We start from the raw sequence: 25,669 nt of genomic DNA on the forward strand, positions 1-25,669 counted from the left end.
CCTTCTTCAGAAGGTTTCTCCTGGTATCTTCCCACCCTTTCACCCTTGGCTGCTAATGATGAGGACAGGCAGAATCTATACCAATCTTTAAGGTTTGCAAAGCCCTTTGCAAATATTTAATTTGATCCTCACAATAACCTTGGGAGGTAGGTCTATGATCATTTTTATTTTACAGATTAGGAAACTGAGGCAGATAGGTTAGATGACTTGTTCAGGGTCACTCCTAGTGCCTTCCTTTCTGAAATTGCTGTCCATTCACTCCGGGTATTTTTTTTGGAGGGGGGAAAGCAAGGCAATTGGGGTTAAGCGACTTGCCCAAGGTCACCCAGCTAGTAAGTGTGTCAAGCGTCTGAGACTGGATTTGAACTCAAGTCCTCCTGACTCCAGGGCTGGTGCTCTATTCACTGGACCACCTAGCTGACCCTATATATATTTTTTGCATCCAGTTATCATTTTTCTCCCCAATAAGAACATAAGCTCTTTGAGGGCAGGAAGCTTTGCCTTTCTTTGTACCCCTAGGCTGTTTAAATAGTAGGTGCTTGAGAGATGCTGATTGGTTGGTTGGTGAATCTACTGATTAGTGCAAGTTACACAGTAGGTGCATAATAAACATTTGCTGATTAAGCCCCTCAGCCCCCTCCCGGCATCTCTTACTTTTCTTGGGCCCTATCCCTCGCCCCGCCCTCCAGCTCCGCCCCTTTCCGGTGGCCCTCCCTGGCTCCGCCCCGTCTCGAGCCTTAACACACCCCCCCGCCTCTTCATACCACCCATTTTCCTTTAGCCCCTCCCCCCTCCCCGCCCCCTATTCTCCGTCACCTCCCTCTCCCCGCCCCTTCACCTCTGCGCTCCCTCTCTGGCCCCTCCCCTGGCCTCGCTCCCCTGCTACGTACTAACTCCATCCCTGCTCCCCCTCCCCACCGGAGGCGGTGCCGGAAGGAGGTGTCCTCCTCGCGCCCGCCCCGCGCCACGTGACGGGAAGCAGCTGATGGCCGCTCCCGCGGAGGCGGGAGGGGTGGCGGGGCCGGGAGGGAGCGGAGCCGGCGGGCGCGGAGGGCCCTGCCGGGGACGCCGCGCCATGAGGGGCCGCCCGCGCTGAGGGGGACGCGGAGGAAGAGCAGCGGCGGCGGCCGGGCCCAGCGCCAGCCCCGCGGCCTCATGGAGGCCAGGCCCGGCGCGGGCGGCGCGGAGGCCGGAGGTGAGAGGCGCCGTCCTTCCCCTGGGGCCTCCCATCTCCCCCACGTCGGGTCCGCCCTTGGCTCCCGCCGCCCCCTCCCCCGTGGCCTGTGCACCCCGATAACCTCCAGCGCCCCCAACATCCTCCTTGTCCTGCTGTGTGCACCCCAATATCACAACTGCCCTGTTGTGTACACCCAGTACCCCCTCTTGTCCCCACTATTCTCCGTCTTCTGTGTACCCTAATAATCTCCAGTATCCTTGCACTGTTGTATGCACCCCAATAATCTCCAGTGTCCCCAATATCCCCCCGTCCTGCTGAATGCACCCCAGTAACCCCCAGTGTCTCCAGTGCAGTCCCCGCCCCGCTGCTCCCCGCAGCCTCCTCACTGGTCAGACCTCAGCTTCTTCTCCCGTTTCATGCTGGCTCAGATGACCTCCTTGAATCCCCCCTTCCTCCCCAGGGTCCGGTATCCCCGTGTCCTTCCCGAGCCTTTCCCAGTGCGTGTCCCCTTCTCTGCACCCCACAGATCCTTCCTCTTCCATGCTGGGCACTCTCCCTGTGACCTCACTCCCACATGGATCTTCCTCCCCAGTATCTTCCTTTGCCTCTTAGACCCATCAGGATTGCTCCAGAAGCCGCCTTCAGTGGGATCCCCTTCCTGTGCCCCGGTTCCCCCAAGTGGCCGCCCTCACTGTTGTGCCCAGCCTCCTCATGCACTTTTCCTTCCCGGCACTCTGTTCTTTATTCTTGGCATGGGACACCCTTTCTGCCATGTCCCAGTCCTAGGGAGGTCCTGAGGCAGAGAAGTCTGGCCACTTGTCTAGAGCCATTGTAGGTCCAGAGCTCCGTTACACCTTCCTGCCTCTTCATGGTCTCCATCATCTGCATCCCCCAGAGTATTGTTTCACTTTTCCTTCTAGACAGTTAGTTAGTCCTTCCTCCCTTCCTCCCACTGTTGGTAGAGGGAAGAACTTCCTCTCAGGTAAAACTCTCCAGAACCACTTCTGGGCTGCCTGGAAAGGTGGTAGGTTTCCCCTCATTGGGTGTTCAGTCAGAGGCTGGATGTCCAGACTACTTGGTGGGAATGTTGTAGATGGGATTCTTGTTCTGACGTGGATTGGTGGGATGGTCTTCAAAGGGCCTCTCCAACTCTGGAAATTCTGTATCTCCCTTTCCCTAATATCCATAGGGGCCTAGATCTAGAGCTGGAAAGGTCTTCAGAGACCCTCTAGTCCAGCCCCCTCATTTCACAGATGAGGAGACTGAAGTGACCTGCCTAGGGTCACATGTGTGGGCTTTTAGTTGGTCTTCTGATTTCAGAGCCTGTACTCTCTCCATTATACCCTGCTATTCCAGTTTACCTTTTAATATCTTTCCCAGAATATACTCCTTCTCTCATTAGCTTGTTCACTTTCAGTATACAGCCTTCTAATAAGATCATTCTCTAATGTCCTTTGAATTCTCTTTATATGAGAGGTTCGACCAGATGATCTGCAAAGGTCCCTTCCAAGCCCCAAATCTGTGATCCTCAATTCATTCTAAAACTTTACACTGGGGAAATAAATCACTAACAGCTGACATTTCTATAACTCATCTCATTTGAGCTCAGTTCTCCTGTGAGGTGTGTCTCTGGTGGCGGTACCCCTCATGATGTACATGCTACTACTATTTTTATCCCTCTTTTACCAGTGGGGAAATTGAGATCCAGAGGTGAAGTTAGAGAGGTAGGATTCATACCAAATGCAGGGCTATTTCCACCAAATCACTCTGAATTCTAACATCCTTTCAAGGCGCTGTTCACCCCATCTGCTTATATCTTCTTCCCAAGATCCTGCCCACTGCATTGGTGGCTTTGATTGGGTTGAGGTGCAGTTCTATTAATATTGTTAACTACTCCCTTCCCTTCCACCCACCAAAATACTAAAACCAGACCAAACAATCTGGCTTCTTGTTTCTCACATCTGTTGATCAGATTTCCCCCAGAGGTTTGGTGGGAGCCAGAATAATCCTACCACCTGCATTCTGTCCCCCAGTTTTTCCAGTTACTGCTTCCCCTAGGGAAATCCTTGAGACTGATTAAGAGAAGGTGGTGGTTAATGGGAAAGCTCCTTCCAAACCAAATGAGGAAGATAGAATGTGTTCCTCATTCGATCTTTGTCTTAATGTCAAAGTCCCTTCTTCCCTCTGGAACTTGTTCAAAGTAGAAAGTTAGCTGCTTACTTGAATTACTCCCAGGAACTGAAAGATGTAGGAACTTGGTCACTCCTTTTGTCTTCTTCATGATCTAGGGTATCTCTTAAGAGAGTTGGTTACTTGCTGATCAGATGAGATTAAATTATGTACAGTGCCAGATCATTGTGTCTTATTATGATTCCTGGTTTCCCCATGTACATGGTTTACTTGGCAGTGAATTCTTGACTGGTTGTATAGCCTCAGAGTGGGAAGTCTTGCATCTTAGTCATCCAGTCCTTGAACTTGAAGGGAATTTTTAAAATCATCTAGTCCAGTGCCCTCATAGTTCAATAGATGAATTAAAAAGCAGTGTGCTGTGTTGGATGAGTTTTATCCACAGGGTCTTGGCCAAAGTCTCCAGTGGGCAGTAAGTTGAACATCTCAGATTCCAACTTAGATCTTGACGCTAAGTGCCCCCATGCTCTTTCTGCTGCTCTTGGATCCCTCTAGAGAAGTCTAGATTTTCCATATACAAAGGATAATCCATGCGTTTACCTGTCATGATACCTCCTGCAGTTAGGATAAATTGATAACACTTTTGATTGGTCCAGAAACTCAGAGCTTGCAAGTAGATAATCTTATTTGGGGGAAGAGAAGTATGGGTGAATTAATTCTGTTAGGGCCATAAACCCAGAGTATTCATTGAAACATGCAAAGACTGGTTTAGATGAGAGAATACAGAAAAAAGACAAATCGGTTCTCAGGTCCCTTTTCACTTATAAATGATTGAAGATTCCCTCCAGACAACTTTTGTTTGTTTGGGTTATATCTGGGTTATTGGTATTTACCACATTAGAAATATAAAAGTCTTATTATTATGAAAATATATTTGGCTTTACAGATCCTTGTAAAGTGTCTTGGGGACTCCCAGAGCTCTTGGATCATACTCTGAGAACTGTTAAATTATACTGTTTAGTCACCTGGGCTGGAAACCTAGGTGTCATCCAGCACTTCTCACTCTTTCCACCTCCCCTACAAATATCCAATCTGTTGCCTTATATCCCAACTAAAATCTCACTTTCTAGAGGAACCCTTCTCTAACCCCTTTCAATTCCAGTTAATTTCCTATTTATCCTGCTTGCTTTATATATCTTTTTAGTGCTTAGCATTGGACCTGGCCTAATAGTAGGCACTCAATAATTGAAAGTTGGTGAGGACTTTGTTGTTCCAGAATACTTTGTTATTCTAATGAAAATAAGGATTGAACTGGATAGAGTTCAGGTTTTTAGAGGGAGGAAGATGGAAAATTCTGACCACTTGCGTGCTTCTGGGTGGTTTGATTAAAAATAGGAATTACAGATAGATTTGTTGGTTTTCAATCAGGGCATTTTCCCTGGGGTATTGTTCCTTTTTTAATTTGGTAGATGGCATTTTCTTTGTTTGCAAAGTGAGGTAGCTATGCAGGGAAATTTGTGGTAGCAGTTCTGCCAGCCTTCCTGTCTGGGTTATCTGATGGTTTTATTTAATGCTTAACTGATGAAACTTTATTTTTTAATTTTGCCTTTGACCTTAGTGTTAGATGCAGCCGGGTAGGATGTTGCATTTGACAGCTTCTCCTTGAGTTTCTTTCTCTTTTTTAAAAATACATTTTTATTGAAGTCACTTTTTTAAAAGCCATAATCACCATAATTTTCTCCAGATTCCTTGCCCCTCAGAGAGGAACCATCTCATGTAAGAAAGTATATTTTAAAAGACAATAAAGGGGGAAAAGAGCATATTTGTTCAATACATCAAAAAATCCTGAAAATATGTTCAATTTGCTAAACTTATAGACCTCCACAATGGAGTTGAGGGTCTTTTCTCATATCTCTTTGAAGCCATGTTTGTCCTTTGGTAATTTTGCAGCATTCAGATTTGATTTTTTTTTTGTTGTTATGGTTCTTTCCATTTACAGGCTTGTCATTGTGTGTATTTTTTCCTTGCCTCTAACACTCTGCTGACTTCACTGAGTCAGTTCATGTAAATCTTTTATGCTTCTCTGTATTCATTCTACACATCATTTCTTTTTAAAAAAATTTTTGTAGTTTATTTTTTTATTTTTTATTTTACATCTTTCATTTCCACAAGATTTTGGGTTACAAATTTTCTCCCCATTTTTCCCCTACCCACCACCCCAAAACAGTGATCCCACTGAATATTCCCTCCCCCAATCTCCTCTCTCCTATATCTTCCCCACCCTGCTCTGACTTTCCAGTAGTGCCCTAGTGCCTATATATCTTATTTTACAGTTACATGTAAAATAATAATAATAATAATAAATATTTTTTAAACATTTGATTCTAAACCTTTGAATTCCAGATTCTTTCCCTACCTCCCTCATCACCCACCCTTACTGGGAAGATAAGCAATTCAATATAGGTTGTACATGTGTAGCTATGCCAAACATTTCCATAGTGGATATATTGTGAAAGACTGACTATATTTCCCTCCATCCCATCCCACCCCCTACTTGTTCTGTTCTCTACTTTGATCCTGTCCCTTTTCAAAAGTGGGTGCTTCCAACTTCCCTCCCCCCAGCCTGCCCGCCCTTCCTTCATCCCCCTTCTCATCCCCTTCCCCCCCCCACTCTCCTGTAGGGTGAGATACCCTATTTAGTTTGTATGTCATTCCCTCCCTCAGCCAAATTCATTGAGAATAAGGTTGACTCATTCCCTTTTGCCTTTCTGTTCTTCCCCTGCATTGCAATTGTTTTCCCTTGCCTCTTGTTTTTTTTTTTTTAAAGCAATCAGGGTTAAGTAACTTGCTCAAGGTTACATGGCCAGTTATTTCTGGGTGTGGTGCTGAGTATTTGAGCCCGGATTTGATCCTGGTCATCCTGACACTGGAGCTGGTGCTCTTACTCACTGAGCCACCTGGCCGCCCCTAAGCAATTGGGGTTAAGTAACTTGCTCAAGGTTACACGGCCAGGTGTTTCTGGGTGGGTGCTAAGTGTCTGAGCCCGGGATTCGATCTCCAGGTCTTCTCAACACTGGAGCCAGTGCTCTTACTCGCTGTGCTACCTGGCTGCCCCATCCCTTGCCTCTTCTATATGAGATAATTTACCTCATTCTATCTCTCCCCATCTCCTCTGATTATATCCCTCTCTCACCTCTTAATTTCACCTTTTAAGTATCATCCCTTCCTATTCAACTGGTCTTGTACCCTCTGTCCATGTATACCTGTACACATACATACACACACTCACATATGTATTCATATGCCCATTTACCCTCCTATACAGACATATATGTATGTGTGTATATATATACACACATTTCTATTCCCTTCAACTATTCTCATACTGAGGAAAGTTTCATAAGTTACAATTATTGTTTTTCCATGTAGGAATGTAAGTAGTTCAACTTTGATAAGTTCCTTATGATTTCTTTTCCCTGTTTACCTTCTCATGCTTCTTGTATCTGAATGTCAAATTTTCTATTCAACTGGTTTTTTCATCAAGAATGCTTGAAAGTCCTCTATTCCACTGAATGACCATATTTTCCCCTGAAACATGATACTCGGTTTTGCTGGGTAGGTGATTCTTGGTTTTAATCCCATCTCCTTTGACCTCCAGAATATCATATTCCAAGCCCTTCTGTCCCTCAGTGCAGAAGCTGCCAGATCCTGTGTTATCCTGATTGTGTTCCACAGTATTCAAATTGTTTCTTCCTTGCTGCTTGTAATATTTTCTCCTTGATCTAGGAACTCTGGAACCTGGCTATAATATTCGTAGGGGTTTTCTTTTTGGGATCTTTTTCAGGAGGTGATCAGTGGATTCTTGTAACCTCTATTTTGCTCTCTGGTTCTAAAACATCAGGGCAATTTTCCTTGAGAATTTCTTGGAGGATAATTTCTAGTTTCTTTTTTTGATCATGGCTTTCAGGTAGTCCAATAATTTTTAAATTATCTCTCCTGGATCTATTTTCCAGGTCAGTGGTTTTTCCCATGAGATATTTCATATTGCCTTCTATTTTTTCATTTGTTTGGATCTGTTTAATAGTATCTTGATTTCTCATAAATTCACTAGATTCCATTTGCTCCAATCTTATTCTGAAGCAATGATTCTCTTCAGTGAGCTTTTGAGATTCTTTTTCCATCTGGCAAATTCTACTTTTTAAGGCATTCTTCTCTTCATTGACTTTTTGAGCCTCTTTTGCCATTTGAATTAGTCAATTTTTTTAAGGTGTTATTTTCTTCAGTCAAGTTGTTGACTCTCATTTTATAATTTTCTTGCATCATTCTCATTTTTCTTCCCAATTTTTCTTCCACTTCTCTTTTTTGGTTTTCAAAATCCTTCTTAAGGTCCTCTATGGCCTGTATCCAGCTCGTACTTTTCTTGGAAGCTTTTGGTGCAGGAGTTCTGACTTCGATGCCTTCCTCCTGTTTCATGCTTTGATCCTTTTTGTCCCCAAAATAGGAGTCTAATATCGGACTGCTCTGCTTGCTTTTCTTCCTTTGCTTGCTCATGTTGCCACTCAGTTACTTGACTTTTGAGTTTTATGCCACAATAGGACTCTGCTACCAGGAAGGGGAGCTTTATCCCAATCACTGGGTTTTTCTCAGCTGCTGGAGCTGTTAGTTGGGTGCCCTCTCTGAGTCTCCACATGCTCTGGAAAACTGGTCACGCACCCCAGGACTTCCACCCTAGACTGCAATCCAAATCCAAGCAGGTTAAAGCAAGAGCGATTACCCCTCAGACTGGTTGCTTGGTCCCCCTACAATCTGCAGACCAGGAGCTCTGAAGCAGCCACATGGTGGTGGCTACATGGCCACAGCGCCTCAGCGGCTTAAGGCATGACTGCACTCCTGAACTCCTGGTTCACAAAGTCCACACTGCACTGACCTCTCACTTTGTCCTTAGCATCTATGGGTTGATAATTCTGGTAACTGCCACAGTTGCTGGTGATCTGAAGTCCCTCCAGCCAGTGGCTGGTTGTGGCTGCCCTGAGGCTAAAACCTTAGGTTTCCTGGGGGCTGGGCTCAGCTCCCAGAGGACTGCACTGACTGCAGTGGGAGGTTAGCTTCTCTGTGTTATTTTGTGGGTTCTGTAGCTCTAAAGTTTGTTCAGAGTCACCTTTTACATGAATTAGAGGAGGTGGGAGCAGGAGCCCCGTGGAAGTCCTGTTTCTACTCCACCATCTTGACTCCACCTCCCACATAATTTCTTATAATACAATCATATTTCATTACATTCATGTGTTGTCACAGAAAGTGCTGCTATGAATACTTTGTCTGTGGGGGCATCTTTTTTTTTTTTAAGCAATTGGGGTTAAGTTTTCTCAAGGTTACACGGCCAGGTGTTTCTGGATGGATGGTGTCTGAGCCTGGATTTGATCCCCCAGGTCATCCCTACACTGGGGCTGGTGCTCTTACTCGCTGTGCTACCTGGCCGCCCCTGGGGGCATCTTTTTAATGATGTTCTTGATTCACAAGCCTTATAGTGGAATCTGGGGATTAAAGGGATCCAGAGGTATGGATATCTTAGTCCCTTTTTTTGCACAATTCCAAATCACTGATTCATAACTCCCATTGATTTTCCAAAAATGTCAATCTAACTTTATAAGAACTTGTTTCCTTTACTGTGTCTAATATCATAATATTATCCCTGATGATTTTGTGGGCAGAGATGTTGGGAGCTTGTGAAGATAGCATAAGAGACTCTAGTTCATTTTTCTTTTTAATCGAAACAAAGGTATGGCAAGAGATGTTAGCACTGTTGACAGCAGTCTGCATTCTGATCTCCTTAAGGTCCTAGAGTTCAGTGGGCACTTACTTTGTGTCTCACTCATCTTGCCTTGCATCCTTACATTTGTTCATTTGACCTGATTGTCCAAACAGATTCTAGTGCTTATTTTTAACACTGATGCTGTTTTCAGTGTTTTCCAAGGAAACGAGTTTTTCCAGAATAGTTTCATCAAATCCAGGCTTTCTTGTTATGCTTACTATATTGCTAAGTTCTGTGATATGACAGTTTTCTTCCCCAGTAACTAGGGTTAGACTGGATCATGGGTCTGAAGGGTAGTAGCTCTGTGAGTAGAAACAATGGGTTGGATGGGGGAGATATTGTGTAAATAGAAACAACAGGATTTGGCAACTGGTTGTTCATATGGGGTAAGGGAGAGGAAATGATAAGAGTCCATGATAACATGGAGGTCATGAACCTGGGATGCCAGAAGAGTGGTGGTGCTTTGGGCAGAAACAGAGAATTTTGGAGGAAGAGGAGTTTAGTGGGGAAAGATAGGTTTTCTTATGGACATGTTGTATTTTAGATGTCTCTGGACATTGAGTTGGAAGTTTCTAATAGACAATTGGTATTGCTAGTCTGAAGCTTGGGGAGAGACTGGGACTGATTATTTAGATATGGCAGTCATTGACATTGAGATGATAATTAAACCTCATTCCCTGGGGGCTGATCCTGGCCCTGAGAACTAGTATAAAGACTGGGACTGAGCCTAGGGGAACACCCACTGTTAAGAGACTTGATATGGATGAAGAATCAACAAAGGAGACTGGGAAGGGCTGGTTAGATGGGTAGGAGAGAGGGTTGTTATGAAAGCTCAGAGAGGAGAGAGTTTGGTTAATGGTGTCAAATGCAGCAGAGAGGTAAAGGTCAAGAAAGATTAGGACTGAAAAAAGACAACCACATTTTACAGTTAAGAGATCACTCTTAACTTTGGAGAATTAACTTTGGAGTTGAGTGATGAGGTTGGAAGCCAGTTTGAAAAGAGTTAAAGGGTGAGGACTGAGGAAGCATAGAGGATGAGTGTAGATAGCTTTTTCTAGGAGGTTGACTAGGAAAAGGGAATAGGTCAGTATTGAAAAGAGATCCTCCCCAAGATTGGTTGATGTTTGCTACCGCACTGTTATTGAGTACATAATAAGGCATTATATAAAGGGTGGATTTAATATCATTTGGAGAAAGAAGCATTTCAAATGACCAGACTGAAGAAAAGATGAGGAATTGTTCCAAAAAAACGCTAAACAAAATATGCATGTTTGAGATACATGTTGTCCAGTGAATTACTCATTTTATTCTCCTTTCATTTGTTTCTATCTATAAGAGTTATTTTGCATATAAAGATGTAAAATGAAAATATAAATTCAGATGTGACACATACTTGACTATGTCTATATACACAATGTATGTATCTTTTAAGTGAATCAATATTAAAGTCTGAATTTATTTTTTAAAAAAAAGATTCTCTTTGCAAAAGAATTCATAGGCTACTTATAAATTGTGATCTCCTTTAGTACCTACAAAAATTTGATTTATAAAAATTTCCTTTCAATATAATTTTATAGATATACCTCTTATATAAAGTGAGAGATAACCTGTTTTATATGCATATTTTTTTATGATAAATAAGTAGCCATATAGGTCAAAAATTGTGAATTTTGTAAATTGTACATATGTGAATATATATACATATGTGTTTTTTTTTCTTTTTTTAATAATCTTGTATAGGCTCTGACACCTTATTGTAGTTGGAGACATGATCCATAGTTCCATGAATCCTGACATTTAGAGCTCCCTCCCCCATTTTGTGAGGAGAGGCTTTACTTGGCCAACGTCATGTAGGGCAGATGTTCAGTGGGAAGAGAGCTGTGACTCAGACGAAGACCTTCGGACCCCACCTCTTCTCCTTTTTCTGCTACATCCTGGCCCATTCCCTTTTTAAATGTTTCTGTCAGTGGACTCTGGGAGGCTCTCCAACCTTGAGAGGCTTCAAGTTTTGGCTTGTGACAGATTTTGTCACCTGTGTGTCAGCCTTGTTCAGTCCCATCATGAGAATGTTAGGTGCTGGGTGATGAATTTTTTTGACTGTGGCCATTCATTAAAATCATCTTTGTAGGAGATCTACCTACTTGGAGGAACCCAAGAAACCAAGGCTTAGGGAGAATGTACTTTCTCAGGGAGGTATAGGTCTTATGTAGCAGAGCCGGGCTGTGAACCTATGTCTTGCTACTGTGAGTTCAGTGCTTTTTCCACAGATCACTTAGCTGTATGAAGGAATGCCTGTGCTAACCGAATCATGGGTGTTCAGAATCACTGAAGTGATCCTTTATCATCCAAATTAAATCAACATCTGGTTATGTTGAACATTAAATGCATGGATTGTAGTACAAGTATGAGAAGCAGGCTGAATTTTAAATTTGGGAGCCTATGTTTCCAGAGCAGACTCTGAGCTAGAAGGAACCTTGGAGACCCTTTAGTCCGGGCCAGACCTGACCAAGAAGCCCTTCTTCATCATCCCCATTCTACTGGAAGCAGAAGCTTGGTAGTAAGGATATGGCATCTGGAAGACCTGAGTTCATATGAGCCCCAGACTTTTACTAGCTCTGTGATTCTGGGCAGAGGCCCTCTCTCAGCCTTAGTTTCCTTATCTGTAAAATGGAAGCAGTAGTTGTCTTATAGGTTTGTTGTGAGGATCAAATGAAATACCATGTAAATCTTGGTGCTCTGTGATTGCCAGCTATTATAAAACCTCCAGTGAGAGCAAACTCAACTTCTAAAAAGACAGCCCATTCCACTTGGCAGAGTTTTCATTGGTTTTTTTTTTTTTTGGAGGGTAATTGGGGTTTACCCCAAGGTCACATGGCTAGTTTTTGTGTTAAGTGTCTGAGCCCATGTCCTCCTGACTCCAGGGCTGGTGCTCTATTCACTGCGCCACCTAGCTGCCCTTAGAGTTTTCATTGTTAAGAAATGCTTCTTAATCATCCTCAATCTTTGTCTTGGCACCTTTCCCTTTTGATCCTGGTTCTGTACCTGAGACTAAGCAGAATAAGGCTACTTCCTTTTCTGACATAATAATCCTTCAGACTCTTGAAACTGTTGTTTCTTCCCAGTCGCCTCCAGCTGAGAACTACCACATATCACAGTTCTCATTTGGCATGTCCTTAAGACCTCTAACCATTGTAGTTGTCATCTGTAGAAGTTCCAACTTGTCCACCTGTTTCCTAAAATATGATGTCTAGAATTGGGCTGGACACATTTCAGAAGTGGCCTTAACAGGGCCAGAAACATTCTAGAACTCTTCCTTCCCTCATTCTGGATGCTTTGCCTTTTATTGTAACCACCTAGGACAGCGATAGTATTGTGGACCTCCATGGTGTATGGCCGGCTTATATTCTGCCTAGGAGTAGCTGCTGCCCAACTGACATTCAGATCCGTGGGGTTCATCTTCTAAATGAGGGGGTTCAGCTTTTGCTTCTGCAGTCCTGTGGTCACTTGTAGGAGTGGTTTAGAATGCATAGTAGGAGAGGACGTACTCATGAGTATTGGCTGCCTTTAACCTGCTGTGAACTCCAGGAGTGCTGAAGAAGCACAGGCACTATAGGAACTCGAGGCTCACTTATTTCTTTCCTCTACATCTTTGTGCTTTTTTATTGATTAGAAAAGTCCCAGGTCTCTGGTTCTCTTCAGGCCTGTGATTGGAATAATGGTATGAGAAGGTCTTTCTGTATGTTTTCCCAAGGTCTTGAAATCTGTAACATGCTTAACATTCTAATGCTTCTTGTTTTGCCTCTGCTGTTTTCCTCTTCTCGGCATTCATAGGAAAAAAAATCAAATCGTTTGGCCATGATTTGTAATAGCCACATACACAGAGGTATCACGTACAAAGGTTAAGTCATGGCTAACTGGTAGTCTGCACTGCCCAGAGCTTGAGTAATTGGGATGGAATGTGACCTATGGCTTCTGTTTATTGCTCTGGGACATTGAAATAGAAGAGCCCATGAAGGAAGCAGGATATTTATAGAATTTCTGAGCTAGTTTAGTTAGTGAGAATGTGTTCTTTGGAGCTCCAGGTTCAAATACAGCTTTGGTTAGAAGTGAGAGTGTTTCAGTCATGATGCTATTTTCTTCCCCAGAGGTTCCTCTCTTGCTGGCTGAGCTGAAGCCAGGGCGCCCGCACCAATTTGATTGGAAATCCAGCTGTGAGACCTGGAGTGTTGCCTTTTCCCCTGATGGTTCCTGGTTTGCCTGGTCTCAAGGACACTGTATTGTCAAGCTCATTCCATGGCCCCTAGAGGAACAGTTGTAAGTAGTATCCCATTGTCTCCTAAAAGGGAAGGGCTTCTCAAAATACTGGAGTGGTTGATTTTGATGATTTGTGAACATATGTCCTCTTTAAACCTTTAAAAATGAATCCTTTCATATGTACTCACTGTGGAAGAGTAGGGGAGCTAAACAATGGTTCAAAAAGGAAAAGTGATGGGGAGGGACAATTAATATTCCACATCAGCATTTGCACAAACACTCATTACATACCTATTGTTTACATGGTATCCTTAGGTATAATTAATCAGCTTTTGATGATAATTACATGAAGCTGTTCTTGTAGGTCCTGGCTTTAGACTTGGGTGGGAACTCAGAAGTCTTCCTGATGAGGGAGTTCCCTTATCTTATTATTGACAGAGGAAACTGAGTTCCAGGGACTTAAGACCAAACAGCTAGGAAGTCAGAGGGATGGTATATGAACTCAGGTGCATTGAATTGGTATTTGAACTCAGCTTCAGATCCAGCATTTTTCAGTGTATTGTTGTACCATGTTACAATACTAACATTTTTAATGTTGGCCAAATTCAGAAACCAGGAACTCAAAAGTTTGCTAATAACCTGTTTATGGAATAAGTAGGTTCTATAGTTGAATTTCATAGATGCTTCCTAGGCCAAATGCCCCTCTGGGTCACTGACTTTGCCCAGGGTGACTCTCTAGAGTAGTCATGATCCTGAGAGTCTGCCATTTGTGTGGCTTTTACACATGGAACTTTAGAAACTTTTGTTTCCATAAAACTTATTTCCAAAGAAAGTTTCTTGCTTCTGTTCCTGTCCCTCTCAAAACTAACCACTTACTGCTAGGTCTAGATTAGAGGGGAAAATAGGAAACTAAGATTTGAGAGAATTGGGCTCTTCTCATTTCTTAGCTATATATCTGTGGGCAAGCCACCTAAGTTCTGCAAATGGAAATGTTAGTCTCTTTCTGTAAGAAAGACTTGAAGCTAAATGAGGGCAAATGGAAATGGATTGTAATCTCCTTGGAAGAACATAGCCACAAGTATATGCTCTTTGAACACAGATGATGGGTGAAAACCTCGACAGATAAAAAGTTAGTTCAGCAAATTAGTAATTACTTTATAGAATAATTCACCATATGATTTTTTTTTTCTTTTTAGAGGGAAAAGCAATTGGGGTTAAGTGACTTGCCCACAGTCACACGGCTAGTAAGTGTTAAGTGTCTGAGGTCCTTCTGACTCCAGGGCCAGTGCTCTATTCACTGTGCCACCTAGCTGCCCTAGCACCATATGATTCTTTAAATAGCAAGATCACAGAATTTTGGGGTTGGAAGGTATATCAGAGATCATATAATCTAACTTCCCTTGTTTTACAGATGAGGAAAATGAGGTCCAAGAAAAGTATTTCTCTGAGTACATTTATATAGTTTATAAAGTTTGATTTATGTGAGGGTTTTCAGGAACATGACTTTTGCCTCAAGAAAGGAATATCTACGTAGAAATAGGGGATATGCTTTAAAATAACTAAACGTGAAACTCTAAGAAGGCACTGAGCCTCATTGTAGTAGAATGAACAGTGGAAGAGATGGCTTTATATCAGTTTTGCCACCTGTGTGTCCTTATGATCCTCTGAAATGTTTACATTTTAAGGATCATAGTATACACAGAGATTACCCTAAACTCTAAGCTTCTTGATATTTTTTAGTGTTGATTCTGCCCATATAAATAAAGTTATTATTCAATTTGACATTTATTAGATTTGTCACTATTTGATAGGTGTTGGGGATATAAAAACAAATCAAAGAGACGTTCCCTGCCCTCAAGGTGTTTACATTCTATTGGCAGAAACTGTGTGCACATAGGAAATAAACTACAAAACCTACATAAAGTAGTTTCTGGGTGTAGGGTGCAGGTCTAGTATGAGGGGTCCAGGGAGGGTAGGGGGAGAGTAGGCTAGGGACTCAGGATGGGCTTGGCCCTAATGGGTATGAAAGAACATGGTGTAGTGTCCGAGGAAGGGAATGTTTACTTTGATAGTCCATAACTGAATTCTAAGTGGACCCTTACTGACAGTGGACTGTTGGTGCCTTTACAGTAATAGTCAGTATGTGGATTAGATTCTCCATGCCTAAGCAAGAGTTAAAAGGACAGGGTGGAGAGCATGAAGGGAGGACGGTGGAATTCTGTTTCTAAGACTAATTCTTGGGCTTGCCTGATGGTCAGTTTAGTGCTCTGTGGAATCCTGGGCTTGACCTCCATGCCTGAGCCTGGTCAGTTTTGCCCCAGAGCCCACTCTTCTGACTGGGGAAAGTTCAGGGGAGCTTTAATTGGAGGGAAAAAGGTTTCTAGTCAAGTGACAAGTCTTGGCTCCTGCCTGACGGTCAGGGTAGCTTTGGGTGAGACCGGTGTGAAGTACTGAGGCTCCGGTCCTCAGGCCAGCCCAACTCTGCCCCAGGGCTCATTTCCTTGGGGTGTGGCTTCTCTTCCTCTTGGTTGGGAGAAGCTTTGGAAGTTCTCTGGTCTTAGACTTGAGGAAGGAAGGGCAGCTGAAACCAACTTCAGCAAGTTTAGATTAAAACCCTAGGGAAATCAGTTTTATTATACAGCTTGTATTTTTGATTGGTTACAGTCTTTTATGAGAGATGATGTGGTTGACAGAATACTGGATTGGGAAACAGGAGGCCTGAGTTCCAGTTCTGGTTCTGTCACTGACTAGCATTGTGACCCTGGGCAAGTCATTTGACCTCTGAAGTCCCTTTTATCTCCAGAATATTCTGTGATCTCTGTGACTCTAGGGTGAAACTGGCTATTAAATGGCCATGTCCCTGGTTAGACTTTATTGGCACAGTGGAAAAAAGAGGGCAAATTAACATTTGTCATATCAGCTGCATTAGCAAGGACAGAATTTTATTTTCTTGGGGCTAAGCCAAATGAGAAACCTATTCTTAATTTTGATTTTTTGTTATGATTTGTCTAACACAAGCACTTTCATATATAAAGAACAAGTCAAGAAGGTTTGCCTCTGATAATCTCTATCACATCTAGCTTGTTCCCTGTAGAGTAGAATAGCTTCACATCCAGGCCCAGAGTCTCTTTCTACCAGCTTTTACTTGGGAAAAGATAACTGCATTTTTCCTTTCCACACTCCCAACTCCATAATGCTGCCTGGACAGGTACTGACTTGGTAATACGGCTGGATTTAGACCAGGCCAGGGGTGGGGAACCTGTGGCCTTGAGGCCACATTTGACTCTCTAGGTCCTCAAGCATAGCCCTTCGACTGAATCCAGATTTCACAAAACAAATCCCCTTAATGAAAAGATTCTGTGAAACTTGGACTCAGTCAGAACACCGCACCTAGAAAGCCACATGTTGTCTCAAGGCCATAGGTAGCCCACCTCTGGCCCAGGCCTTCCTGCAGGCCTGTGGTAAATGAAGGGGAGCAGAGATCACTGAGACTCTCAGAAGGAATGAAAAGGGTCATTTAGCCCACCTGTTCTCTTGTAACTTTAAAGATTTAGAAATTCTCTTTTTTTTTTTCCCTTTTGGAGGGCAGTTGGGGTTAAGTAACTTGCCCAAGGTTACACAGCTAGTTTTTTTTGTATTAAGTGCCTGAGGCTGGAGCCGAACTCAGGTCCTCCCGAGTCCAGGGCCAGCGCTTTTAGTCACTGCACCACCTAGCTGCCCCTGATTTAGAAATTCTTAATGTCAAAAGTAAGGAATCATTAAGAAATTGCTTCTTCCTACAGCATCCCCAGAGGGTTTGAGCCTAAAAGCCGAAGCAGCAAAACAGATCCCAAGGGGCGAGGCAGCCCAAAGGAAAAGACGCTGGACTGTGGTCAGATTGTCTGGGGTTTGGCCTTCAGCCCGTGGCCATCACCACCTAGTAGAAAGCTCTGGGCACGTGTCTGCCCCCCAGCACTGGATTTCTCTTGCCTTATTCTTGCAACAGGACTCAATGACGGGCAGATCAAAATTTGGGAGGTGCAAACAGGTAGGTAGGTACCCCATGGGGGAGATTGAGGCTGAGGCCAGGTGGCTTACCCATTTCTAGTGGGGCCCTGGCTGCTGGTTTGCCTGTGGTTACTCTCCCTTTACAGTAAAATGCTGCCAGTCACACCACAGACCCAATTGACTGAATGCAAATGTTTCTGTCCTTAGGGCGACTGCTTTTGAATCTGTCTGGCCACCAGGATGTGGTGAGAGATCTGAGCTTCACGCCCAGTGGAAACTTGATTTTGGTTTCTGCATCAAGGGATAAAACTCTTCGAATCTGGGACCTAAATAAAGATGGTATGGATGTGACGAAGCTGCCTAAGTTTATGAGAGAATGCCGGCCATTTATTATCTGCATCTCAGTCTCTTTTAGATCCTTGATAATAATGGCTGTGCTAGACCCAAGGCTTATGTTTCTTATTAGAAATATTAAAAAAACAAAAGCCCAGGAAACTCCTTGAAGTGTATTTTAAATTTGGTGTAATTTTCTTTGGAAAAAGGGTTTCATCTTTTTAGAGAATTATGCCAAGAACAAGGTTCCATAGAGGGAGCTACCAATGTTGGTTCCTAGTTGGAAGAACATTATAAAACGTCTATTTGCATGCCCTTTCTTTTCCACGAGGAGTAGTGGTGGGGGAAGAAGGAATGGCCCTGTGTGGAGAGGGGGCTGAGTGGAGGCCCCACCCTCCCCAGGTATTCCTGGTAGAGTTGAGGCTCTGGCTTCCCACCCACGGCCAGGTGACCTCTTCACTGAACCACTGAAAGGGTCCTGTTCCTCTATTGCAAAACCAGGGAAGGCAATGGGGTTCGATGGAAAACCATCTGATGCTGTGGGCAGCCCTGTGCTCAGCACTGTGGGACTCACTGCCCTTCATAATTTAGAGCAGGCAGCTGTTATGAACTGAGGGACAAATGAGACACTGAGGGCTGGCCTTGGGAGGGAGGCCTTGTGCAGTTTTAAAACTGGAATGATTCTGGTGGTCAGTTGTTTAGGTGTAGACTGTAAATGCCATTTAGAGTTAATTGCTTTTTTCCTTTGTGTTGGGTTTATATAATCCCCACTTCCAATTCACCTTCTGTCATAGCCATTTTGGTTTCAGAAGGATTGGAAATAATGGATTTTGTCTGTCTGTATGATAGAGTTGTTCTGAGTTTTCAGTACATTTTCATTTAAATGCTATTTATATGTATACTGTGATACAACTTTAGTTATTTAAGGACATTATGAAGATCCCGTATGAGGCCTCCGGATAGAATGAAAACTCAGTGTTGTCAGCATGGATGGTAAGGCTGGCATTCTGTACAAGTCAAGAATAAATTTAGTTTTCTGAGACAGGGGGTACAGAAGGGTAAGTACATAAAGTGGCATTCTGGGAGTGTAATCCTGGATATTGAGAACCAGACTGGGAGCTTAGAAATCACTGGATTCAACAGCTTTTTTTTTTTTAATGAGGAAACTGAGACCCAAGGGAGGTCAGTGACTAGCCAAAGGTCAGGCATACACAGGCTCTGAACAGAGATGTGTGAGCCTTGTCCCCAGAACCCAGATGGATCAGGGTGAGGGGGAGCAGTGGCTTTTATCTGAACAGTGTGGGAAAGCTTTCAGAACTTTGGACCAAGTGGTGGGTGGCAGAGTGAGGAAAGATCTTTGGGGAATGTGTGGTGGCCAGAGGGCGCTTTGTGCCTTCAGGTAGCACAAGGCCTACAGGGGCAAGGGGGGAAGGATGGTCAAGGACCTCCTGGGCAATGGGGGAAGGGGTGTGTCTTGAATTGATTTTTTTTCTTTGAAGAACTGTAGTAAGGTCAGTGATTCTTTCAGGTTATACAGTCTCCTATTCTTTCAGGTTATATGGTCTCCTATTATCACTCTTCTGAGGGAAGTTGCATAAATATTTATCTAAGTCATCTTTCTGAGGAGTTGATAACTTGATCTTATAAATTGGAGGTTAAATTGTGTTATGGCCATACATAATTTGTAACAATTTTTTTCATAATTCAGTTAAAAGCAGTGTTATTTATAGTAAAAAGGGGGTTTAAAAATGAAACATTTAAGAGTTTTGGGGATTTGAACTTGAGTTTTAGAGCACTGAAAAACCACTCTGTTAAGGGCTTTGCGAAGTGAGGAGTAAAAAACCGTCTTAAACGGGGTAGCCATTGGAAGTTATTTGTGGAAGAGAGATTGGTGGCCATGAAAAGTACTCTCTATAAAGTTTCTGTGACTCCCTCTGGAAGCATTGGGCCTACTTTTCATGTTTTCTGGTGACTTAACTAAATGTGTGACCAGATTTAACAGCATTAAGAATCTCCCATTTGGTCAGTGGAGATTGGGCTGACTGTGATGAGGGCATGGAGCCCCGGATATCCCTGTTGCCACGGCCACAGTCTCCCCAACAACGGAATCACTGTTTGCTTCTCTTTCTCTGACAGGCAAACAGATCCAGGTGCTGTCTGGCCATGTGCAGTGGGTTTATTGCTGTTCCATCTCCCCAGACTGCAGCATGCTGTGTTCTGCAGCAGGAGAAAAGTCTGTAAGTCACCAGTGTTAGGGGTGGTTCTCCACTGCCTGAGGGCATCTAGAAGAGGGGTCTGCAGTTACCCTTCTGTGGCCTGGCCATTAGACCAGCTGGGGTCACGAAAGACCCAGTCAGGGCTGCAGGTTTTTGTGGCCTGCCTGCTGGCCTCTGTACCTCATAGCTTCCCTGGGCCTTCTGGCCAGAGTCTGGCACTTCTCCCCCCAGGGCTGAAAGGAGAGTTCCTCCTGCATGTAGGAGGCACTTGCTTTTAGGTGAAGGGAGTAAAGTGGAGCCTTTCCCCAAAGGAGAGCTCTTTGTTTGGCATTTTAAAAGTGAGCTCTCCAAAGTGTTTGCTTAGGGCCTACACTTCAGAGTGAAGACATGGATGCGAGCCCATCTTTTCCATTTCACTTGATGCGGTTCCAGTCCACTAATAGCCTCCAGGCCCAGAAACACTCTTTAATGGATATTTCATGTGATAAAGTAATGAAGTGCTCTTTCAGCTTGGCTCTGAAACTTCCCTTCAGAAAGAAAATCGGGTTTGGCTTTGGGAGTAGTTGGTTTTCATTCTAATGCTTCATTTATATGAAGTCTAGTGGCCTGTACATAACTGGCTTGGGGAAGGCCAGAGCTGTGTTGGCTGATCACTCAGCTTTTCTGGAGGGGGAGACCCCCCCAGCCCCACTGTGGTTCAGTGGCTACTCTGAAGGTTTAGCTCAGCACGCTGATCGCAGATACATCCCTCATGCGCTGTGAACAGCTAGAGTCAGGTTTGGCTTTGCAGGGTGCCAGGGCTGCCAGAGGTCCTCTGGAGAAAAGTGCCTCTGTTTGGGAGGTAAAATCCTGTGGCTTTGACTTAGTGAGAACATTATGTTCCACTTCTGCTATCAGAATCAGTAGGACTTTGGGGGGGCCTTAACCCTTAGCAGGGTTCAGTTTGCTGAGGCCAACCCTGCTTGGCCCTTCCAGGTGGAGGACATAAACTAGATAGATGGTGGGTGCCAGGGATTCAAAGCCACTACCTTGATTAACCTGTCCTTCTGAGGCTTCAGATGCCAAGGGGAGAGCAATGGGGAGCCTCTGTCTTTTCTGTGAAAGCTCCGCCCTATTCTCGTCTCCAGGTGACTACTACTCTTTTTCCCAGGTTCTTCTTTGGAGTATGCGGTCCTACACGTTAATTAGAAAGCTGGAGGGGCATCAGAGCAGTGTGGTTTCCTGTGACTTCTCCCCTGACTCTGCACTGCTTGTCACAGCTTCCTATGATACCAGTGTCATCATGTGGGATCCCTACACTGGAGAGAAACTGAGGACCCTTCAGTAAGGACCACATCCCTGCTCAAAACTTCCCAGTGGGGTAGATGATGTGAGACCCATTTTGGAGCCTGTATGTGAACCTCGTGGTCTGAGGCAAGGGATGGGATAACCAAAGAAACCCTCGGGGAAAAAAGATGGTTTCATGAATGCTTCTCTGCAGCCAGGGTGTGTGTATGACTGGGATGTCACTTGTGAACTCCCTGGCCATCTCTGTTTGAACGGGCCTGCCCAGCTTCAGCATTGTCACTGGGGAATGGCAGAGTTTTAAGATGCTCACTAACAAAGTAGGGTTTTCTGATCCAAAACCATGGTTTCCAAAATGGATTGTGGTGTTCCTAAAAACTTAAGGTTGACTTTTTTTTTTTCTATTTTACATAATAAATATGGTTCACAATGTAATCGTAACCATCAGAGTTGGGGTAAAAGATAGTTGTGTAGGGTCATTCAGTGGAAATGGGATCTTTGACACACTTTACATAAAGAAATGTGTCCTTCTGCAAGATGTCAATATCCTAGCCCAGGTGGAACACCGTCAGCCTGGCAGGGTTGGTCTGTGCCTTCGCCATTAGGATGGGCGGCAGGCGTGCCTGCCCTTTTTCTGCCCACAACTCTGGATTGTCAGTTGGGTTTGCCTGTTTGATGGGAGGAAGTGAAGAGGAGGGTCAGTCACAACTACAGCGAATCCTCCTGGCTCTTTCCTTTCCTGCAGGCACGTGTTAGACTCTCAGTTGGATTATACCCGCGATGTCCATGCCAGCTCACTGAGATCAGTGCGCTTCTCTCCAGAAGGCTTATACCTTGCTACAGTGGCAGATGACAGGTAATAGAGAGATTGTGTCATTGAGAACTCCTCAGGGAGTCTGCATAAATGTCTTCAATTCTGCTTCTTCAGTTTAATCTCACTTAGTCACTGAGTAATAACCTCATATTTCTCTTTCATTTAGACTGCTCAGGATCTGGGCTTTGGAACTGAGAACTCCAGTTGCATTCGCTCCTATGACCAATGGTCTTTGCTGCACATTCTTTCCACATGGTGGAATCATTGCCACAGGGTGTGTATATCTCTGACTGGGACAGATGGGATAACTGAGTATGTAACTCTGTGGCTTATGATGGAAAGAAAGGAAGAGGGGGCTTCTTATCGAATGGGGGGTCCACAGCAGAATGTGAGCTACAGCAGCTCAAGGATCATCTTTGAAGGCATCAGAGGGGTCGTGAGCTGCCTCATTAGAGGGATACTGGGCTTTTGATGAATTAATTTTAGACAAATATAGTTAGATGTCAGTACATAAGGTCATATTTGCTTTAGTGCCACACTACTTAATTTATTTTTTACCTGTAGAAGACTTAACAGTGGTATAGGTGATAGTGGTGGTAGACAGCTGTTTGTCTCATACTGAAAGGCCACAATATCATAACATGACATAGAGGTTAGATGGAAACTTATTAGGATTTAGAGCAGGGGTAGGTAATCTGTGGCCTTCAGGCCACATGATTTAGAGTCTAGCCAGAAGTAACTTATTAATTCAGTTGGTGGGCCTCTTCTTGATTATTGCTGACTCAGTAACCCAGGTTTTTGGGACTTGCTGTCTTGGTAGATGTATGGTCATTGGAATGCAGATGCATTACTGAGGATTACTCCATCCTATAGATTCTAGTGTAGACTTCTTGTGTTGGACGTTGGCTTGTTTCCTAATATAGGAGTCTGAATCTGCCTTTTTTACATGCAGTTAATGTTATTCATGCTTAGAAGCTTGAAAATATCTTAGCGCCTTGGTTTCTGTTTCCTTTCAGGACAAGAGATGGCCACGTCCAGTTCTGGACAGCACCCAGGGTCCTGTCATCACTAAAGCACTTATGTCGGAAAGCCCTTCGGAGTTTCCTTACAACTTACCAAGTCTTAGCACTGCCAATACCCAAGAAAATGAAAGAGTTTCTCACATATAGGACCTTCTGAGCCCCATAATTCTGCCCAAAAGCCAAAAAGAGAAGACCTCTTCACTCCTAAGAACAGGATTAACCTTTCTGGCAAAGGTGGAGCTGAAGTTATCAAATGAAAACCAGACAGGTTTATAAGCTGTGATTCCTCTTTGAAGCAGAATTGTTTTGGATTGTAAACATGCAGCTAATAGACTGTAGCAGGGAAAAAAATCCTGCCGGGGACTGGTCATTGACCTTTTTATCTATAATGTTCAAAATTCAGTAATAGAGGAAGAGGTTCCATTGCCGTGGCTACAGAGCCTTCGTTTAAGTTGTCTACTTATTAACAGCACAGTTTAATTCTCTTGGTGTCTTGATTCAAAGTGCAGTTAATAATGTTGTTTTGCTTATAAAAGTAACTGGGCCTCGAGCTCTCTTTAGTGATAAAGGAAAGAAGCATAATCTCCCTCACAGGGAAATCCGCCTTCTGCCCAACACTTGTCTCAGTTTAGTCCTTAAAAGCAGTGGTAGCTAAACATTTAAATTGTTCTCTTGCTCTTGGTTCAGAGTATCAGGGACCATGCCTTTGTTTAGCCAAGTGCAAATACTTTTAATTTATAAAGTCAAGTTTGTCATTGTTTTTCCTCTGCTTTTGACTTTGACAAACAGGACAGAGCTTTAATGGGGGGTTGGGGGGGTGGTCCTTGGGTGTGAGTGATCATCAGAACTTAGCTGAATGAACAAGCTATTTAAATCAAAGGGTGTGGTGTGGACTGATGAAGACATTATAACTGGCTTTTAAAATAATGGCGTGCATGTAAAGGAGGAAACAGTGTAAGATTACAATAAGGGTGCATTTCTAATTGCATGACTTTTGTCGTTGCTACTGGTTTTTCAGTGGTTTACCATTAACAACATATTTATTTGTGCTTTCTGAGCATAAGTTGTATAAGGTACAATTTTGTTTTTCTCAATGGTAGATGAAAACCATAATGTGACCAAAACAGCCGTACATGGAACTTCATAGCTGTATGGAGGCATCTGGTTTTTCATTGTTTCAACTGGCATTTTTATAATACATGTATGAGATCAGTCTTTGCTGCTTAACTCCATTTCCAGTCCTTCCTCCCAAATGAAAACAACTCTTTGAAGGTTCAGGTTTTTCCTTCAGTCAATCAATAAACATTTATTAAGGGCCTGCTCTGTGCTAGGCACTCTGCCAAGTGCTGTGGATACAAAAAGAAGAAAAAAGCAACCTCTGCCCTTAAGGAGCTTGGTTCTAATCTAATCCTTGGTTCAGAATTTTCCAAGACCTAAAATGTATGATTTACATTTCTTTTTAAGGAAATGACACATTCTTTTCCTTAGACCCCCCGTTTTACCTATATTCATTACTTTGGTAGAATGCTGGTGTACTATTACACTAGACTCTTAGAGCCCTTTCATCAGAGGGATGGACCATTAATGCCTGGTTTGGAGGAATGAGCACAGACTCAAGTCAAGAGACCTGGGATCAAATGCTGCCTTTGACACTGCAGTCCATGTGGCCTTGGGCTTATTTCACCTCCTGGGGGCTTGGTTTCCTCCTCTACCAAAGGAGAAGGCCTCTGATAGCCTTTCTGTTTCAGATTCATGATGTGAAAAATGTCACTGCTGAGACAGGGAAGTGAAGTCACAGCTTTATTGTGTGGGGAATCTTGGAAAAAAAAAAAAACCTTTATCTTAAACGGGCAATGTTTATATCCTGCCATCCAAGGTCCCAAGTATATCCATCACCTCCTGAGGCTTCAGTATTTTGTGAAGCTGCATTGACCCTTCTGCAGCTTCATGGAGGGGCTGAGAGAGATCAGGGATCTCCATCCTTAACACTTTCTGGCTTGGGAGCCAGGCTTGTGCCCTGCTGCAGTCACAAGGCATAAGAGGAAGTTAGTGGGGACCACTTCTTAAGTAGTCTTAGTAAAATGGGGAGCCCTCATTTCAAAGAATGTATTGTGAGAAGCTGGAACAGTTTTTACTAGGGAGTACAAGGTGGAATTGACATTTCCCCCTCCCCTGTGGCTTCTGAAGAATCACAGAATTTCTTTTGGATGACAGGTAATTGATTCCATCTTCTACCTATCAAAAGAGTTAATGCTACCAAAGTTCTAAGACCCTTACATTAAGGACTCAAGTCAGCATCCACTATTGACTTAAGGAAAGCAGGAAGATTCATAGGAGAACTTTTTTTCAATGAGGGAGCCATCTAATCTACTGATTTCTTATTGAGATAATATGAAATGCAGCAAAATTGTCATTGAAACAGCAGTTTGAGCCCATGAGACTAAAATTTAAATCACTAATATTTCAGGTGTCCTGTGTTCACAAGTGATCTTCATACAGCCACTGGTACCATGGGGAATAATTTAAAGACCAGTTGTATTTTAAATTCTTTTCCTTCCTTTCTACACTACAATTAGGAAGCTGCTTGTGACTTTTACAATTCAAGGATGAGAAATAAAAGTCAAATTTTTTAAAGTCAGGATGATC

The 25,669-nt window shown here is 43.5% G+C and overlaps 1 protein-coding gene across 1 annotated transcript; it reads left to right on the forward strand.

Annotated features, from left to right (window-relative positions):
- The first annotated feature begins 987 nt into the window (after positions 1-987).
- WSB2 (WD repeat and SOCS box containing 2) lies at positions 988-25,661 on the forward strand. The gene is made up of 9 exons (XM_069081486.1): positions 988-1,195; positions 13,259-13,427; positions 17,150-17,394; positions 17,562-17,693; positions 19,824-19,924; positions 21,054-21,226; positions 21,933-22,043; positions 22,168-22,275; positions 23,018-25,661. Exons 1-9 carry the CDS (start codon positions 1,156-1,158, stop codon positions 23,178-23,180), a joined length of 1,242 nt encoding a protein of 413 aa, XP_068937587.1. The 5' UTR covers positions 988-1,155; the 3' UTR covers positions 23,181-25,661.
- Positions 25,662-25,669: the final 8 nt, after the last annotated feature.

This window comes from Petaurus breviceps, unplaced genomic scaffold, assembly GCF_028583685.1.
Source record: "Petaurus breviceps papuanus isolate PSGF00001 unplaced genomic scaffold, PetGlider_PUasm1.0 99, whole genome shotgun sequence".
NCBI lineage: Eukaryota > Metazoa > Chordata > Mammalia > Diprotodontia > Petauridae > Petaurus > Petaurus breviceps.